General features: G+C 41.5%; 1 protein-coding gene across 1 annotated transcript in view; it reads left to right on the top strand.

The window, feature by feature from the left end:
- Positions 1-3,521: 3,521 nt before the first annotated feature.
- Positions 3,522-20,781, top strand: part of Tgfb2 (transforming growth factor beta 2) — an 82,887-nt gene continuing 65,627 nt past the window's right edge. Inside the window, exon 1 of the mRNA XM_027934819.2 lies at positions 3,522-4,608. Coding sequence (XP_027790620.1) covers positions 4,263-4,608 — 346 coding nt within the window. The 5' untranslated portion in view covers positions 3,522-4,262. The remainder of the gene's footprint in view (positions 4,609-20,781) is intronic.

The raw sequence follows: 20,781 nt of genomic DNA, 5'->3' as shown, positions 1-20,781 counted from the left end.
GTTATTTCCTGGCCTTTTCATTCTATTTACGTTTGCTAAAGAGTGGAGGCCAGATGCAAATTCCCTGACAATTGAAGAAGGAATAGGATAAGGTAATTGTAAGTAACCTTTAATGAGCACATACTAAGTCCCAGGTATTTTCATAAGTACTTTCTACCTTGTGTAATTTAATCCTCACAGTAATGTTATGTGGTGCATACTCTGTAAATACTCACATTGCTAATAGTGAAGGAGCTAACAGTATCCAAGTAATTGGTCAAAATTACAAAGCCAAAAAGGGACAGAAATTTGAACCCAAGAAATTTTATCTCTGGAGCCTGCCCTTTTGAACACTGTGCTCCTCTGCCTCCTTGAGGTAATCAAGACAGTATATATAGTTTACTCTTTTAGAGTCCCTAGCACACAGAATCATAGAAAATTTAGTGAATGATTTGCTTTTTGAATACAGAAATGAAAAGGCCTTGAGTTATTTAATAGATGAAGGATTCCTTTATGATAACCAGGGAGAAAACTCTTGCAGTCATGCCTGTTCCACCCTGAATAAACTGCTCACCTAAGAGATAGAAAGGGGGGTCTCTTCCTCTCCTACACGGGGGCCACTCTGCCCATTCCCCTCACCAGAAGAATTTACCACTTCCTTTCTGTCTCACCCTCCTGGACTTTGGGGAAATTAAAGCAGCCTCTTATAAATAGGTCAGAGGTCTTAGGTCTAAGGGGCATTAAGTAAGCAATATGTGTTCAACAAACTAAGCATTATGAACGAAGTGTGGATGTTTATGTTGGGAAGGGGGTGGTTGTCAGAAGAACTTATGGCTTATGTTGTTTTCCAGAAGTATAGATGGGCTTTTGTTGCTCTACCCACACTCTGATCACAGTCCATGAAAACACAGGTGCATCTGTGTAAATACCACAAAGGTAGTCTCTAAATACAGTGAGAGTGCTCACTGACTTGACGGGAAGCTGAACCCACATCCTCGACGGAATATGCTGACAGCTAACTCAGGAAGCCAACCATATTCCAAAGTGACATCGTACTCAGCAGCTCTTTTGTAGTTCCTGCTGTATGTTCTATAATTGCTCCAGCCATAAGAATCTTCACTTTTTGTCTTCTGTATAGCTTGATTACTGCAGCCCTCAGACTGAAAGGAATGACTTCACTTGAAGTGAAGGAATGGCTTCACTATGAACCTCCATCTTCAAGGGAGTTAAGTTTTCTGCACAATTTTCAGAGTTTTTTAATGTAATAATGAGAATTATGATTCTCTAAAAGGGCAAGAGAGTATGCTATATCTCCCCAACTTTTTGACCATAGAATTCTTGTTTGTCAGAAAGTATTCTGGGATCGGGGTTTCTTAAAAGTACATAATGCATAAGGATGTAGTGGATTCTGATGCAAAATCCAGCTCTACCACTTACTGTGTATTTTTGTTTGTTTTTAAATTTGTTTTGTTTTTTGTTTGGTACTGGGGATTGAATCCAGGAGCAATTTGCCACTGAGCTACATCCCCAACCCTTTTATTATTCATTTTGAGACAGGGCCTTGGTATGTTGCCAAGGCTGGTCTTGAACTTGCTATCTTTCCTGCCTCAACCTCCTGAGTCTCTGGGATTACTGGTGTACATCACGTGCCTGACTTACTGTGATATCAAACAACATATTTAACTTCTCTGTACCTCAGTCTCTTCATCTACAAAATGTGGATAATATTATCCTACATAATGTGATGTATGTTAGCTGTTATTTTTATTATTCAGTCCTCTACTGATATAGGCCCCATACACATCTAAAGTTAAATCCCAAAAGCTTTAAATCACAAGGAATTTTCTGAAACGTTTGAACTAGGGAATATCTGGACTAGGGAGTAATCTAGAGGTCTTGAATTTGGGGGAAAACTCAACAGAGTTTCCAGTTTAAATCATCTGTCTAGTCAGTATGGCCAGAGTCATGCTAAAATTAAAATGTTGACTTTGAGCAACTAAAGGTAAAATAAAAAGGGAAAATTGAACAGTGGCAAGAATTATGCTTGTATTCATTAATTTGGACAAGGTTGAAGTAGAAAATGTCAAGTTATGAGTAGTGTAAAACAGTAGACATCAAACGCTTAAAATTCCAGTTTCCTGGATATAAACCGTGGAAAGAATGAAGTTGGTTGATAATGTCTAGTCTAGGAAGAAGAGAAAGCCATACAAGAAATGGTCTAGGCAGCAAATTAAGAAGATGATATCCATGCCTTCAAAACAGTGAAACAAACATAACATCCTTTAGGTAAAAAAAAAAAAGATGAATCTCTGTTTTCCAACCATCTCACAATCAAACGGAGGATTAGGTTGTAAACAACAATCTAATAATTTTTTAAAAGGCTTCAGAATAACAGCCAGTTATGGAATCCATAAAATTAAGGATAGGTCAAGAATCAGACTGGAAGGCATGTTTTCAGGGCTAGCCTAGCCTTCAGTGCACTGTTGCTTCCGTGTGTGTGTGTGTGTGTGTGTGTACACGCGTGCACAGAATACAGAAGAGAAAACTTAATTCCAGAGCCAGCTATTCAATCTAGGAGGCTGCGAATGAACCACACTAAGTAAAAACGGAATGCTTGATAGACGTCCTTCAATAGACACAGCCAAAATGCCTATAGACAGTAAATAACCGTTAAATCACTGTTGTCAAGGCGCACGCTCCACTCTCTCCCTCCCTTCCCAACAACCGTCCTCATTTCCACACCCCCCTCACAGTTCGGGAGAGCTCGTGGTCTAAGTAACGAGAGGACTTCTGACTGTAATCCTAGCACGTCACTTTGTTGAAGGCAAACACGTGGTTCGGAGAGAACTTATAAATCTCTCCTCCCGGCAAGATCGTGATGTTATCTGCTGGCAGCAGAAGGTTCGCCCCGAGCGGAGCTCCAGAAGCTCCCGACCAGAGAGAGAGAGGACTGGAGGCGAGAGAGCGAGCCAGGGAGCAGAGCAAGGGCTCAAATGAAAGAAGCATGAGAGAGGGATGGAGAACATTAGTATAACGGTCTAGGGAGCCATTCTGGGATAAAGTGAGGTGCTGGCCGGCTTAAGAAAGGAGGAAAAAGAAAGAAAGTGTATTTCAGGGCGGCAAGTGCCTATCTAACCGTAGACAGAAAGTCCAAGCGGGATAGAAGCCAGGAGCAGTTGGGGAAGGGTGGGAGTCCCAGGGAACCCCTACGCAACTCCCTTAGGAATAAAGCTCCGCAGCCAGCGCGTCCCTGGGGCTGCTGTTGCAGTCCGTAGCGGGTGAAAGCGACCGGGGCGGTTGATCGTCAGTTGCCGGGTTGGCCTTTGGAGCGAGAGGAGAAGGAGGAGCAGAAGGAGGGAGCTGGAGGCTGGACGCGTTTGCAGGCGGCGGCGGCGGCGCGGCAGCAGCAGCAGCAACGTGGAGTAACCGAGCGGGTCGGCGCGCGAGGGCCCGGGTGTAGGCCACAGCGCGCCGCTCCGGGAGCACTAATTTGCGGCCTCGGCAGCCTCTGCTGGCCCTGCGGCACCGGAGCGAGTCCCCAACGCGCGGTGCGAAGCGCATCTGCCTCCCCGCGGCGCTCCAGGCTCGCCCGCAGCGCGTGCACGCACACGCGCCCGCGCGGACACACACACACACACACACACACACGTGCGCTCCTCTGCTCCGGAGCTGCTGCTGCTCTTGCTCTCAGCGCCGCAGTGGAAGGCACGGCCGAATCTCTGCTTCTTTAAATATATTAATTACAGCCCGGGTCAGCATCGGCGGCCCGCTCACAACGCTCCCGACGCCCCTCCCGTCAGTTCGCCAGCTGCCAGCCCCGGGACCTTTTCATCTCTTCCCTTTTGGCTGGAGGAGCCGAGTTCAGATCCGCCACTCGGCACCCGAGACTGACACACTGAACTCCATTTCCTCCTCTTAAATTTATTTCTGCTTAATAGCCACTCGACTCTTTTTTTCCCCCTCATCTCGTCGCTCCAAGAAAACTTTTTCTTACTCCGTAAAGTCAGGGTTCCATTGCCCATCCCATATTAATATTTCCACTTTGGGAACAACTTGCATTTTCTTTTTTTAAAGGAATTCAGGCAAGATACATTTTTTCTACTCAGCATTGACTCGATTGTTTGCAAAAGTTTCGTATTAAAAACAAACAAACAATTCTACCCAATCTATGCTTTGAGAATTATTGGCTTCTATTTCTTTTTTTTTTTTTTTCCTTCTTCTTTTTTTAACCTAAAAACAGAACAAAACACTTTTTTCCACCTTTTTTTAAAAAAAAAAAAAAAATGCACTACTGTCTGCTGAGCGCTTTTCTGATCCTGCATCTGGTCACGGTCGCGCTCAGCCTGTCTACCTGCAGCACACTCGATATGGACCAGTTCATGCGCAAGAGGATCGAGGCGATCCGCGGGCAGATCCTGAGCAAGCTGAAGCTCACCAGCCCTCCTGAAGACTACCCTGAGCCCGAGGAGGTCCCCCCGGAGGTGATTTCCATCTACAACAGCACTAGGGACTTGCTCCAGGAGAAAGCGAGCCGAAGGGCGGCCGCCTGCGAGCGCGAGAGAAGCGACGAGGAGTACTACGCCAAGGAGGTTTACAAAATAGACATGCCGTCCTTCTTCCCCTCCGAAAGTAAGTACTGTTTTTCGCTTCCCCAAGGCTTAACGCTGGCCTGGAGCTCTCAGAACCGCAGCAGCTCTGGGAATCGCCCTTCCCTCTCTGGGTCCGGGTTGCTCTTTTCCGGTTCTGTCCTTCGTCCCATTCACCTCCCATCCAGTCGTGTGCTGGAGACCCTCAGGCTTTAAAACGTTCACTGTCTGCCGTGTTTTTTCTCCACCTCTCCCTTCCCCCAATGCCTCGGTCCTTTTTAAGGAGTTATTCTCCTTTGCTCTTCCCTGACATCCTCAACTCGGCCACCAGTTAGGAAGCAACCTTCTTCTGTCAAACTGTTGGCGTTCCCCGGAGCAGGAGTTAAATTCAGAGAATCTTAGTAGCTTGTTTTCTTTGCCCCATTGGCGTGGGGCGCGCCAAACTGGAGCACGAAGGGTTAAAAAAGTGGCTCCAAACTAGCCTCTCCGGAAGGCGCCCCCTTTCCGAGCCGACCTATCAGCTGGTTCCCTGGAGCCACCTCTATTGTCTCTCACTCCCCTAAAAATGTCAGCATCGCCAAAACAAAACCCGATTTGGAGACTCCTCGAAAAACCCTTCAGTACTTGAGGTATCAAGCGCTAGGTGTTTACTTTCCCCCTAGGCAAACCCTTGTAATCACGTCCCCTTTTGACTTCACCTGGAGTCTTAGAAAGAACAACTTCGTTTCTGACGTTTTTTAAGAAGGTTTTACTTCACTTTGTTTTTTCAGAAGTCACCAAACGTGCTTTCTTAAAATCGCTAGGTAGCAGGTCATTTTTCTTACGGGTCTATCCTTGATCATTTTAAACCTTGAGCTCTGTACTCCTGCCCTTTCATAAGTTTTCTGCAGTGCCTTTGGTGCATTCCTAAATCAAAGAAAAGACAGCTAATTTTAAAATAATAATAATGTTTATTATTATTATTAGGCTTCCCTGAAAGCAGTGTCCTCAAAACTGGCTGGCACACAGTAGCACTGAGAGTGAAATGATTTATTGTGGAGTTCTTTGGGGAGGAGAGTAGTATAGAATTATCTCAGATTTCTTTAAAGAAAGAGCAACAGCAGCAGCAGCAGCAGCAGCCAGTGATACCTGAAAGGGTTAAATACCAGGAAGAACTAGAAGAAAAAAGTGAAATACACTTCAGCATTTGAGTATTCCAAATCCTAAGTCATAAACTTTTCATTGGTTGCCCATTTCTCTCCTCCCCTTTCCATGCCCTATATACTTGCTGGCTGCCTTTGGGAAGTCTCCGGGTCTTGCCTAAATAGATAATACAGCCATCTTGGTAATTTTATCACCGAAATTCTAATTATTGGGTGGTGCTTTTATTTTTTAATATTTATTTTTATTTTGACAAGTCTCAGCGATGTGACTTGCCATGTCTTGTATTAATGGCTTTGGAATGTCTGCCCATATGTCTAACCCCAGTCTTTCTGGACACCTTTCTTTTGCTGCAGTTGTCTTCTCTTGTTATTCAATGGCAGAAAGAGATACAGGGAATCCTGGCAAGCAGGATAATTTTATTATCATAATTATGGCACTGTCCACAACATCAATGACAAAATACACTCCACCCTGGTTATTCCCCTTGGGAAGCAAAACTCTCTATCTGGGATGGAGCCAAGGAGATATTAGGAAAGAAAGTTCATTGTGCTTAGTCCAAAACTATTGAGACTGAACAAAGAGTTGAGTCAGTTTGCTCTCTCTAGCACATGCACTGGTTCTACTGGTATTTGGGGAGACAAGCAAATGTTATGTGGGACCTGGATAACTCATCCTTCAGTGTGTACATGCAAAAGCTCAAATGAACTGCCATGTGTTACAACACTGAGAGGTCTGATCTCACCATTCTATGGATGTGGAAAGAGCAAGTTATCCAAGAAGGCTTTCATTCTGAGTTCTCTCAAGCATTCTTAAGTCTGAGAGATGAAGATGAGCTGAGACAGTCCAATCCAGGATCATGGTCATCAACAGATTGGAAAAATTCCTGGATTATTAGGAGGATTTCAGAATATGGCATCTAAGACCAGTGTGTGGGTTCTCCTTTCCATTTCTGCCCTCAGCTTCCAGACAAATTAAAACCTCTGATGAGATCAGGATAAAAAATAGACTATCTGTGTTCAATAAACAAATACAGGCTGTAAGAAGCCTGTGGACTGTATGGAAGTTTAGGAGCAGAAAACCATATTAATAGCAGAGTTGATACTACTGTGCAAGAACTGTGGATCATTTTATAGAAAGTAGGTTAACTGATTTTCCAGCACTTTCTAGTTATTCTGGAATACAGTGAACTCTTCCAAAAAAAAAAAAAAAAGGAAGAAAAGAAAAAAAAATTACTCCACCATATTTTTTAAAAGCAAGTTAAAAGTACAGCGTTGGCTTTTATACCAACTTTCCTTCTTGAAGACTTTTCTGCCTAGCTTTTAACTCGCCCGTCACTGAATTGCTGCAGGGAGGGTGTGCGCCTGTCATTTCTTGCAGTGGATCCGGTGAGGGTCACAAGTCTCAGAGATGAAGGCATGGGAAAGATCACTGGTTCATTTTTTTACCACCGACTTATTAGTGTTCAGGGAGTGACTTCAGCTCAAGTATTACAAATATGCTCTAATTATACTCAATGAGCTATATATCACTACAGATTGCTGATAGCCCTTTGTGGGACATTTTATGAAGTTCAGACTAAATATTTTTAGCAATGTGGAGATTTAAAAGTAAAAATATAAGAGATATTGTATATGCCCTCAGGCATATTTTGTCTTAAATATTATCCTTGGCTAAGTGTACTATATAAATACAGTAAATATGAATAGAACTGGTCAGGTGCCAAGCTCCTAGTATGAATTTTAGTCAAGAATGTATTTATGGGATATAAATAATACTGTGTCAACATTTAAAGAAGGGGTCTGATTAGTTTTGAATTTATTCATATTGATCTTTTCACATGCTGTTAGTTTAAGACTCAAAGTGGAGTTAGGCTAAGGTTTACTGATGGTTTGCCCAGTGGGAATTAAGTGAACTTTGAATAGTTTGACAATCCATTTGAAGTCCATTCAAAAGACACTGCACAAGGTTTTAGAAATTTAGAGAGTGACTGTTGAATCAAAGTAGCATCTGTAGAGGCTTGGACATTCAGAAAGAATAAAAGAAAGGACGAGACAGGTTTTCAGTTTCTTTCTCTCCTATTTTCATTGTAACAAATCAGGTAATGTTCCAACTATGGAAACCCTTACCTTCCCACCCCCACCATCTCTGCAGGGACAGTTGGCAATGTCTGAAGACATTTTTTGGTTGTCATGACTAGGGGTGGAGTAGTACTCCTGGTATTCATTGGGTAGAAGCCAAGGATGTTTCTAACCTTCCTATAAAGCACAGGACTGCTCCCCCTTCCTCCATATATCAAGAATTATCTGGCCCCAAATTTCAGTATTGCCCATGGTTAGGAGCTCTGAAACCCTGGTATTTATCTTGGCCTACTGAATTCTGTTAGTAGTACCATTTTAGAAGTAATAACAAAAGTAAAAGATCTTTGTGACCAAATAATATTAAAATGAAAGCATTGAATATGACAATCAGAAAGTTATCTAATTAAATAGAATATTAATTAGACCATTTTGTATGGTGTATACTTGAATATTGTGATCTTAACATCACCTACATTTGGGACATCGACCTTTTCCTTTTATTTAGTTAAGAAATGGAGTTGACCCTTCCATGAGCTGCCTCACTCAGCAACAGTATGATGTTAGTCAGAACACAGCAAAAAAAGAAGTGAGGAATTACCTTGGATTTTCCTTTCAAGTAAAATAAGCTGTTTTGTGTTAATGAAGAGTGGAATCGCCAAACTAGGGAACTGGAGAAAATAATCATTTTTGTTTATTCTATCATACTAATTTAGATAAACTAAAATATTCAGCTTAAAAAAAATCACAATGAGGTTACCTTTGTAATTGTTTCACACAAATGCTAAACATTTAATACTAAGCAATCTGCTTTTTTATTTTCCTAGTGAAATTTTGGAATATAAAATGAATACCAATGACACTGGTTTGGGGGAATATGACTTAGTTTTCTCTTCATGAATATGTCTCTCTCTATACAAATGGCTGGTCTGTTGGCCAATTGCCCAATGAAGGAAAATGTTAGCAATTTCTGGAATACAGTAGCATATTTGGTTTATGTAGTATTTTTGTTTTATTTTTTTTAAGGTTTTCTCATTGTGTTTGTATGTAGGGGTGAGAGAGAGAGAGAGAGAGAGAGAGAGAGAGAGAGAGAGAGAGAGAGGAGATCAAAGAACAGACATGAACTCTTTGACTTCCAGAAAGATTTATTTATGTGCAACAGACCAAACTTTAATTCCTTCTCTCTTATTGCATCATTGCTTGTACTAACTCTGGTACCTAATTGTGGTTACATTTAAGTTAGGCCACATTCTCCTCTTTCAGGATTTCCTCTTTTTTACTTTTCAGACTAGAAAAAAAAAAAAAGTCCTCAGTTTTTAACTGAAACAGATAGTCTTTGTTGCCAACATAGGCCAGCCGGCCTTATGCTTCTCCTGAGGAGACCCTGCTGGATAGAGGCTGTCTTCAGAGAAGCTTGAGGGGTGTCCCAGGACCACTTATCTCTTAGAAGGAACCCTGGGGTCCTCTCTGTCTCCACAGCGACCCCTGTGGACTACCTAAGGAGCTGCACTTTTTGAATTACAGTTTCTCCCTGGTGAAAAGACGATGATGTAACCTAGTCACAGCATCTTCCATATAAAGATATGAAAGAATGACAGATCATTTTTCCTAGAGGAAATGGGAATGTGAGAAAAAGGCTAATGACTCACTGTTGAACCCACATCAAATCTGGGTTAGAACTGAGGAGTTCATTGACTCCTAGGCCTTTGCCCAGAGATTACAACACACTTCAGGCTGCAATTTTAGAAGGTTCCGGAAGATAGAGTGGAGGAGCCTACCTCTGGGAGAGGTGTGCAGGTCACCACTTGGGTGCGACTCCGGCCTGACTTCTTCCCCACTGCCACACCTACCCTTCTTTGGAGGTTCAGGAGTAAGGTGAACTGCAACCAGGAGAATGTGCTGAAGATAGCCCTTGCTGCTCTCTTGATGGAGAATTTCCGGTCCTCAGGGGATCCTGCAGAGATCCCTTGGATCTGCCAGATGTGCTTTCCCTGCTTCCGAAGCCCTTCTGCTTTAGGGTGTATTCCATTTTGCAGATTCTGAACAGCTTGATGAAACATGGCCCTGGCTGAGATAAACAAATATTTCCATTGTCATTTTAAAAGCACATGGTGTGCTTTTGGTTTTTTTGAGTGTCCTTTAAACAAAAATGGTTTTTAACCTAGGAATTCAATGTTCTCCAAGTATTTTACCTTAAGTTCGATAATACATTAGGGATTCTTTGATGGGCTTGTTTAGACTGAAAGGCTTGCTTCTGTCATTTGTTTACATGAAATCTGCATCAGGCTCCAACCACTAGCTACTTCTGTTCCTCATTCATTTTGTTTCTTTTCTGATGTCTGATCTCCAGAAATGGATGTTTGACTGCACTTCTCCAACACCTTGCTGCCTGGATTGGCTGGGTGGCCTTAACTCAGCACAGGGCTCTTCCTCCCAACCTGTGATTTGTCTTCTTGCCCTTTACTATGATGTGTATGGAAGTCTACTGCTTATACATCATGTCCCTGTTCCACACTTGGCTGAGTCTCTGGGAGACAGAAGCCCCTTCATTTTAGAGGGTCATAGTTTCTTCACTGTACCACCTGCTTCCTGGAGGTGCAGAGGATTGAGATGATGTTTACCAGGAAGCACCTGGCACAGCTGCGATGGACATGTAGCAGGGCTATGCAGGGCAGCTTTTATTCACTGAATGGCAAACACCATTGACTTTAAGATGCACTGTTATTTTATGTGCCACTGAGAAAGAAGTATCACTCTAGTTAATGCTAAGGTGGCACTGATGATAAAAGAAAGTCTGGACTTTAGAGATATTAAAATGTGATTTTAAAAAATGGTGCCTGGGAACCACTTCCACTTCAGACTTCCATTCCCTTTTTTCTTTGTAAGTTCCAATCAGTGAATCTAGTTTCCTTGTTCACTCTAGTTTCCTGGTTCTTTAGGAGACCTTTGCCATTTATGGTCAGGACACATAGAATGGCAAGGGCTGGTAATCTACTATATGAGAAGGCCTTGAGAGTTTAGGCTTCTTTGGTTCTGCTTTCTTAGATGACATCCAAGACCCTTCAAGGTCTAGTCCCACCTTTGCTCAGCCCCTTCTCTTACTAAAGTCTGACATGAAAATTACATTCCCACTATATCACCTTCTTTGGTTTACACAAATGGGCCATTTATTTTTATGCTCCTGAGCCATTGTTGGTGCTATTTCTTCCCCTGAGAGTATTTCTTCTTATTATTTTGCATCACTGGGAATTGAACTCAGGGGTGCTCTACCACTGATGACATCCCAGCCCTTATGTATGCATGTATGTATGTATGTATGTATGTATGTATTTAAGGTCAGGGTCTCACAAAGGCTGACCTTGAACTTGGGATCCTCCTGCCTTGACTTCCCAAGTAACTGGGATTATAGGTGAGTGCCACTGTGCCCAGGTGAGATCTGTCTTTTATCACTTATTATAAAAGCCCTTCTAGCTTTAGTAAGATGCCACCTCCTTAAGAGGCCTTCTTTGGTTTCCTAGTCTTGCTGAATTGGCTCTCACACTGCACCATCACTATCTTAAGTTTTATCTCTATCTCTGCCTCTTTTGTTCTTCATAATTTCTCACTGTGCTCTGGGCTGTCTTCTTTATTGGTTTGTAAATGTTCTCGGAATAGGAACTGAGCGTCTAACTTCTCTGCACTCTTACAGAACCTCGCATAGTGTCTTTGTTCAATAAATATTTAACAGATGAATGAGCACTAAGATTGAACCACCAGAGGGTCTGAGTTCAAAGGGTCTGGACCAGGTGACATGGAACTGAAATCTGCTCACCTTCAATTTCAGGGAAGATATATTTAACGGGTATCACGGGCCAAGAGGCAGCCTAGGGCTTCTCGTGACCTTACATTTCCTGTTGCCCGTTTTTTTAGACCATAAAGAAAATGATGGTGATGATAATGGTGAAAGCTAACCTTTATTGATATGTCCTCTGCAGAGATTTAAATACTTTATGTGTATGTTCTAGTTTCTTCATCTTCACAAGCATCCCTTTGAGGTTAGCACTGATTTTTTTTCCCTTTAATATCTGAGGACATGGATATTTCTATTTCTAGCAGTGATGTGTTATAGAAGTAAGGCTTTTGGTCACCACAGAGAGAAGAAACCATAATACAGACTAGAAGCCCTAATACAGAACCCAGAAAACGGAGAGCATGACTTTTCTTGACCTCTTGAAAAATAATGCAGTGCATCTGGGAGAGAATGGTGACTCTTCTAGCAAGAATTGAATTTACACAAGTTTGGCTCTGTTTTCCTTGCCTCTAACATATTCAGCTTTTATCTCTGTATTTGATTGATCCCCAAATTGGAGATTTATCAAGTCCCTGGTTTTGATCTTTCCCTGTAACTTTTTTCCCCCCATAAATTTTTGATAGATTTGATTGATAGGACATTCCTCTAGTCTCTTTCAGAGAATTGTGTTTGGGAAAGCAGGATGGTGCCATACATGAGCATGGGCTTCGAAGCTGGACAGATCCAATAAGTAAAGAAGGAAGAAGAACAAACAAGGGAATTGCACCAAAGGAATCTCAGAGGTTAAAAGGGAAACATCCAAGCCAAGAAGTCCTACTCTAGGATGGGTGTGGTGGTGCACACCTGTGATCTTAGCTATTCAGGAGGCTGAGGCAGAACGATCACAGATTGGAGGTCAGCCTGGACAATTTAGTGAGACCCTGTCTCAAATAAAAGTTTTTAAAAGGCTGGAGATATAGTTCCATGTTAGAGTGCCTGCTTAGCATGTGCATGGCCCTGGGTTCAATCTTCAGTACCAAAAAAAAAAAAAAAAAAAAAGTCCTACCATAGTCACAATTGTTAAAAAGTGGTCCTTTTTGGGTTACAGATTGGCTCTCTTCTTGAGAGTTATCAGAGCTGTCTCATTGACATTCAAGTTGCTTCCTGCAGAGTTAAGATCTGGGCTCTGCCTTTGTTGGCACAGTAGCTGGGGTTGGAGCCCCTTCACTTGACCTGGCCTCCGTTACTTCACTGGGTGAAGATGGCCGTTATAAAGTCTTGGTGAGGAGGCGTGTGAGGAAGCACCTAATGCAGCTGCTCCTGGCCCTTCCAGTCCCACCCCTCCTCACAGGTTCCTTTTCTTCCTTCTTCCTTTGGCGAGAGTCTCTGTGGAGGAAGAAGCCAGGACATTTGGAGCCAAGACTGAGCCTGGTTTGGCAGCTGTGGCTAGACTTGGATAGACCTCATTTCACCTTCATTACCTAGCATTAGCCACAGCAGTTTCTGAGCTGTCAGGTGAAAAGGGCCTTAGCAATGGAGTGAGACATTAGGAGAAGAGGTCTCAAAGAGGAAGCTGCATGAAGGAAAGTGAAGGGACTGTTCAGGAGAAATGAAAAACCTGGGTGCTGGTATCAGAGAGCAAAACCACCCTAAAACCTCAGAGCATTGTTGGCAGTGCAAGGTGTTCACTGAGAACTGAGTTAGCTTCTGGCTTTGCCGGGGCTACCCAGGAACACCACTTCACTGATGTGAGAAAGCATTGCTGTCTGACAGGAATTGAATTGCTTGGATTTTGTGTCTCTTACAAGAAGGGAAAGCCTTATGGTGCTGAGAAAGAGAACCTCTGTGGACTGGGACCATCCCTTCCTCTGTTCTCTCAAAAATGAGCACTTGGATTTGTTATGCCTGATAAGTAAGAAATGTTTGGCTTAGATGTTCCTTTACCCACAGCGACTGAGAAACAGAAGGCAAATGGAAAATGCTTTTTGGATGTTGTGAAGCCCAAACTTTCTGAAAATAGTTTGAACACATTATTTCCAAGCCTCCACAGGCAGCTGTTTTCTTTCACACGAGCATGTTCCACACATCTCTGTTCCCTGGGAGAGGGTCCTTGTTGCCTTAGGACTTCCTGGGTCCTTGTGTGTTGGTAATGGGGGAGCAAGTTGTTCCCAAAGAAGAGACACTGTGTTTTTGAAAGAAAAATCATGGAGCAGCTATTTGAGAAAAGGAGTTGCTTTTTTGGAGTTGTTGTTTGTTTCAGGAAATACTACAGCATCTTTCTGGTTTCATGAAAGCAAATGAAAGATGCTGGGACTTCAACCTTGGCTTTGGCCATCTGGCTTTCCCTGTTACCACCCTGACGAATACCACATCTGTCTTGGCAAATTAGTTCACAGATAATCACTCATTCCTGACTTTAGGCTATTCTAGCCATCTTTGTTACCTCATCTTGTGAACAAGAATGCAGAGTTTGGTTGTAAGAAGGACACTGAAATGACCACAGGGTCCACTGACCTTTGCAAAAATTTATCTGAAAAAAAGATCATTGTAATTTTGTAGTGTATTTTATGAGTACTGAAATATTTCCTGTTGCCAGAATATAAATGGGAATATTCTGGAAAGTATCATTTAATTTTTAAATTTTGGATTCGTTTCAGTATTGGTTATTTCAATCCTTCTTAGAACAAGTTTATCAGAGATGATTCTGTCTACACCTTTGTAGCTGTAACTTTGTCATTCCTTCCACTGGGGGGATTCTTTCTCATATGGTCATTTGTTTCTTTCTGTTGACTTAATCACATTTTCACTTCTGCTTTGACATCTTCATGGCAATCTCACTGGAGTCATTTTTACTTGTTTTATAATGAACTCTTATAATTAAGCTGCCGGCTCATAAAGCCCAAAAGAAAGAAAGGTCAATGGCTTATTCTGATTTTACTTTATTATTATTATTATTATTATTATTATTATTATACCAAAAGCATTTAACCACTGAGCAACATCCCATCCCTTTCTTTTACTTTTTATTTTGAGACATGGTCTTGCTAAGTTGCTTAGGACCTAGCTAAGTTGCTAAGGCTGGCATTAAACTTGTGATCCTCCTGCCGCAGCCTCCTGAGCCAATGGGATTACAGGCATGCACCACTGCATCCAGCTTGATTCTACTTTAGAAGGTGGAAAAAACAATCATAGACAGAGGACATTTCATTTCTTTGCAGAGGATGGATGATTTAGTGAAGGAATTGTCCCCTTGGATGTCTCTCTTTCAGGACTTTTTGGGCAAATCTTTCCACATCCAGGTGAATCATCCCTTGGTACTTTTGGCTCTGAAATTTGGGAAGGATGAAGAAAGGAGTGCTTCTGAGCTCCCAACTTTTACCTGCAAGTGGCAGGGAGGGCAGAACCAGAGCTGAATTATAGCCATCCTTTAAGGTGCTGAAGCAGCAGTCCCTCACCCCTTTATGCCTGTCCATCAAACTCCATCACCATAGGTTGCTGGCACTGTCTACACCCTGTTTTAGATCTGAGACACCTTGAGGCATTTTTTTTTTTTTAAATCTTACCTATTTGAAAAGTAATTTTGTCACTCATTTGGTCCTCTTTAGTATTAAACCTTCAGTTGTTAAATGTGTGGGCCATAGCCATGAACTAAGGTCTGACTTACCACTATTTTACCGACTAGACTTGAGTTTCTTTCTCCATGGAATGAGGTGACTGGTGCTCATTTGTCTTGGAGAGAGGTACATTTCAGAATTCCACTGTCAGAAAATATCACCATCAATAATGAAACTATGCACGTAGAGTCATGTCAAATGTCATTAATTCTTATTCTAAAATAGGGTCTCAAACCAAGCTGACCTCAAATCATTGTATATTTGGAACATTTTTCCCTTTCTCAGTAATACTTGCTGGAAATTCTCTAAAAAGAGTTTAGTGTCAGGAGGAAAGATAGCATCCATGTTTAGAATTGTTAAAATTACAAGAGATGCATTCTGTTGTTGGAGGGGTTGGGAGAACTGGAGCAGGAGCTAATTTGACATAAAGTTTATTGAAGCACTTTTAATGGGATTGAAGCATTTTAAGGAAATTTTTAATTCTGAGACAGGATCTCACTAAATTGCTGAGGCTGGCCTTGAACTTGTGATAGTCCTGCCTCAGTCTCTTGAGTAGCTGGGATTACAGGAATGCACCACTTCCACTGACTGCATTGAAGCATTTTTAATTCCGCTTAAGATATTACAGCAAGAATGGCTTTATTTCTAGCTTATAGACATTTTCACATTATATAAAACTGTTTTTTACTCAGAACATATATAAACCTTATGAGGAGACACTTTTTCCTTGATCCACCTAGATGGATTGCTTTGAGATCAAATGATGTTTTGTAAATGGCCTTTCTAACCTATAAGTCACAAAGACCTGGACGAGTGGTTCTCAAATGTACCATGCAAAAAAATCAAGCATGGTGCTTATTATAAATGTAAACTCCTAAGCCTTTGTCTCCCACTCCATTTCCAAATTATTATTCAATAGTTTGAAGTTAAGCTCCAACAACCTGCATCTTGACAAGCAGGCCAGGTGATTCTCTCTCAAATGATTCGAAACACACTCTAGAAACATTGTTGTTTTGTTGTTTTATTTCTGAGCTGTGTTGTCACAGGCAAAACTGAACGCCAACACTTATAGTTCATATCAGAATCATTTAGTTATTTCGTAAATCACCTATACCAAATTTTAATTCTGGGACTCCTTCTATTTTATAACTTGTATAACCCATAGTTGCCCATTTATTAATTATGAGTGCCCAGAGTCTTCTAAAAAGCACTGTCTCTAAGACTATAAATGTCTCAGATGTTTATAGTGTTTCACGTTTTACAAACCATTTCGCATATATCTAGAGCTTCACTGATCTTAAAAAAAAAAATCCATATCCCAATACTGCTTCAGTCATGTAGATGACTGAAAATTGATAACTTAAAAACTAAGGACTGCTTTCTGAGGCCTGAGTAGTCACTATTTGCATCTTTATGTCTTCATCCAATTCATGATCTTTTTTAAAAATATTTTTTTAGTTGTGGATGGACATAGTATCTTTATTTTATTTATTTATTTTTATGCAATGCTGAGGCTTGAACCCAGTGCCTCACATGCAAGGCAAGCACTCTACCACTGAGCTACAACCCAGCCCCAATTCATGATCTTAATTGCTAAGGCTCTGCTTGAAAATAAAACAGAAAAAAAGAAAGGAAAGAAATAATTTTAAGACTGCAACTTCATAGCAGAATGAAAGTAAACCAAAGGTGCATATTTAAGTCGGGCATGCTGGAAATTGTAAATGACAATAGTCACGTCACCTTGTTCCTACCTGTGACCTGGGTGACCCAGGACAGTGTCAGGGATCTGAATCCCATGGATAGAACTGTCCCTCTTCTGTACCACGACATCCAGTGGCCTGAAGAAGGTGCTGTTTCCCAGGAAAAGGATTGAAATCCCCCCAAGAAATGCATAGGGCCATAGTTTGGAGAAAAAGTATTACTAACCAAGCGACTCACTTTGCATCTTCTACCTTCCTTTGGTTATTTTCTTTTGGATTTTTATTTAGGATAATTTTCAGCATCTCTTTTTAAAGACCAACTTTGAATGAGAAATCTTTGATTGGTAATCTTGTGACAAACAGTTTATACCCAGTGTAGCTTCCTGTCTTTGCTGACTGGTTATTTGAGGGAATATTCTCCCTATCAGGCTATGGAGAAAGCACTAAAAATAAACAGCATGGTTGCTTCTTGGTAGGAACATATGGGAACAGATGTCAGCTGGAAGCAGCATATGGTGGCATCAGGGTAGCAGAATGTGTTTCTAGCAGCCCAGATGCTAGGCCTTCATTTCCATGCCACACTGGCCACAGAAAACCCCCATCTCAATGAAAGAGTGTGTTGGCTGGACCCCATAATCCATGTATGTGTGAAAAAGTGTCACTGGGGTCTTTGTAGGAGGCTGAATGTTGGAGATGGTAAGTTGCAGAGTATGGGAAAGGCTGACACTATCCATGTTAAAATTGAGTGATAAAAGGCACAGATCTGGGGAAAAAAAAAGGATTCAGTGAAGCCTTTGTTTTTTATCCAAAGAAGGGTTCAATACAGGGAAGGGTTCAATTCAGGTCTGAATATTGACAGTGTTACTTGCAGAAGATATGCCCTGCATATATAAAAGATGCATAGTTTCTGTCTATGCAAGGAGCCAGGACAGAATTATATCATGCCAGGCCTAGGAGGGCTCAGTTACATAGCTAATATGATTGCATTCCTTAATCATTTTTATTTGCCAGTCTTTTTTTAAATATAACATCTCATTCCCATCTTATAAAAACTCTCAGAGATAACATTATGTCTGCCTCAACTTGTAGGCACTGAAGTTGAGGTAAACTCCAGGGCTTGTCCAAAGATTCATGGGAAATCAATGATAGAATGGGGATTTTAGCCCATATCTTCTCATCCAAAGCTCCTACTATAGGCAGGAAAGCCTTTGAACACTCAAGAATTTTTTTTTCTTTTCTTCAATTTGAGACTTTTTTTTTTTTTTTTGGTGTAGTTTTGTCTCTAAGAATAAGGTGGGAAATATCCAATTGCTTTTACTTTAAAGAAAGTGAAGCTTAAAATTTCTGGATGTCATACTCTGAGGGGAGAAATGTTTAATCCATTTCAAAGAGCTCCAGCTTTTGAAACTGTAGCTAAGCAGCTACAACCAATATGCCCTTGTACTTTTGACTCATTTCAAGTCAGAGTTTTCATATGCCAGTTAAAAATAATGACAGGTGGTTTTAAGAACTCTAAAAATCTAGGCCAGCCAAAGAAACACCAGGTATTATTCTTAATGGGTAGGCTGTCTTTTGTCAAAGAGGGTCAAGACCTCTCTTATTCATCTTTAGTATAACTCAAGGTATTTATTTTACTATTTTAGTTTATAAATTGTATATTGTTATTTCAATGTTAGAGTGTGTTAAAGGGAAAACAGAATCCAGGAGTCTGATAGCTGGTTAAGGGAGGCCAGGAGATCTGGGAGACCAGAATCCAGAATCCTCTATAGATCTTTGTGTGTGACCTCCTGACCCTGGGTTGCAGGGACCTTGTATATCTGGGTGGGGGCAATAAGAACATTCAGTGAGTCCCTCTTCTACTTTGAGTCTTTGTATAGTTCTGTGTCGGCCCTCTCTTCAGTAAAATAGCTAATGACTGTGCTTTTTAAAACTCCTAGCTGTCTGCCCAGTTGTTACAACACCCTCTGGCTCAGTGGGCAGCTTGTGCGCCAGACAGTCCCAGGTGCTCTGTGGGTACCTTGGTGAGTACACTCGTCTGCTTTATTCCTCGTTTGACGTGGTGATATCAAGTCCGTCTTTAGTTTCTGTCTCCTGTGGGGTGCACATTAGAGGCTAAATAGGATTCTGAAATGCAGCCTTGTAGCTGAGTTTATCACAAAGGTGCCTGACATTTCCTAGTCAGAGTTTACATGAGAAGAGCTGATGAACAGCTTGGAAGATGTGCCATGACTTGACTGTAGCTTGTGAAAGTATTACTTGGGGGTAATGAAATATGTGTTCCAAGGGACACAGAGGGATTGGAAATATTGATCTCCTGATCCCCAGGGAGGCTTCTCTGGAGAGTTGAACAGTATAGCCTGAATGTCAAAGGAAGGTTGTTTTTTCATATCTTGTTTATGTGTGTGTTGCTATTCCCGACACATAGTAGTTGCTTAATTAATGTTTTTGTTCTGAACTAAAGGGGAAAAAGGAGATTTTTCTCTCGTTTGAGGTTTTTGCAGGAGGCCTAAGGGAGAGTTATGCTGATGCCATTATTTGTGACTTTCATATTGACATGTCTGAGTTGCATGAGAAAATGGACTGACAGGGGTCAACCCTCAGCTAATTGGACTTGAGCTTGCTGCTTGCTTGAACTATTTATCCCTGACCCTCACACAAAGTGCAGGCTTCTTAGAGCCAGTGCAATGGGTTAGGAAAAGGAGCACCAAAGCCAGAGGTCTCTACCTCTTTCTGATTTGGGACATTATTGTATTGCCACCAGCATTTATTGAATGCCTTCTGTATGCTGGGCAATGAGTCTGGACCTAAGAATAGAGCTTGAGTGATCCTAGCATTCAATAAATTCAGTGGCTGAGTTGTCCCCAAATCCTGCTTAGGAAAACAAGAAACAGACTCACAATCCTGGCATTAGTTAACCACCTGTATTTGAGGCCCTGAGAAGGTTTTGATTATGTTGATTGTAAATGTGGGAGGGTGGTGACCTGGATAGAGACAAAGGAAATGTTTCTATTTTTCTGGTAGAAGCCTGGTTCCCTGGATATCCTATTCTGTAATTTACCGTGCTTAATCTTGCTTCTTGGAAATCAATATAGTTTATCTACAGTGGCCTATGCTGGGATTTCCTCAAAGGGGGAAAAATTAAAGAAAAAACAAAAACAAAAACACCCTGATTCTGTTGAGAGTACATGTTTATTTTACTACAGAAAGCCTCAGAGTGGCTAGAGGCTGCTATATGAATGAAGAGTGAAAGATTTAATGCATGCTTTTAAAGCCCCCTTTTACCAGTTGGGTGGTTCATGTTTTTAGTCCCTACGATGGGTTGGGAAGAGGTAGGGAGGCTGAGGCAGGAGGATTGAAGTTAGAAGCCCCAGTAATTTAAAGAGGCCCCAAGCAACCTATTGAGAACTTGCCTCAAATTAAAAAAATAAAAATAAAAAGTTTAAAAAGGCTGGGAATATAAAAGGAAGGAGGGAGGGAGAGAGAAAATTTGAAAGAAAGAAAATTCAAACTCAAGACAGAAAGGCAATTAACACTCCCTTTTGTGAGACAAACTATATTTGAATTTGAACTTTATTTCACTCCTTAAACCCAAAAGTGGAATGTCCAGTTTTTCCCTACCCACTGACTGGCTTGTTGAAAGGAAGAGAAAGGGAAAGAAGTTAGGAAAAATTGGTTGGAGACACCCCATGTTGCTAATCCTCATCCTGATTGTCCGCATGTTGGTTGGACAGGGAAGGCCAGGAGGGCAATCCCCAATCTTCAGGAAGTTGGGGTTTGGAGAGCTAAATGCGTCGTCCTTGGTCACAGATCTAGATGCTGTCACCCATTCATTAGGTCCCTTTCTTCCCTCCTGCTTTGGACTGATATCCTTTTCATCCCTCCCTCTGGTAGTAAAGAGGTCTTCCTTGGTTCTTC

Source organism: Marmota flaviventris, chromosome 12 (genome assembly GCF_047511675.1).
Source record: "Marmota flaviventris isolate mMarFla1 chromosome 12, mMarFla1.hap1, whole genome shotgun sequence".
NCBI lineage: Eukaryota > Metazoa > Chordata > Mammalia > Rodentia > Sciuridae > Marmota > Marmota flaviventris.
Note: the sequence above shows the minus strand (reverse complement) of the source record. Positions and strands in the feature narration are given on the sequence as shown.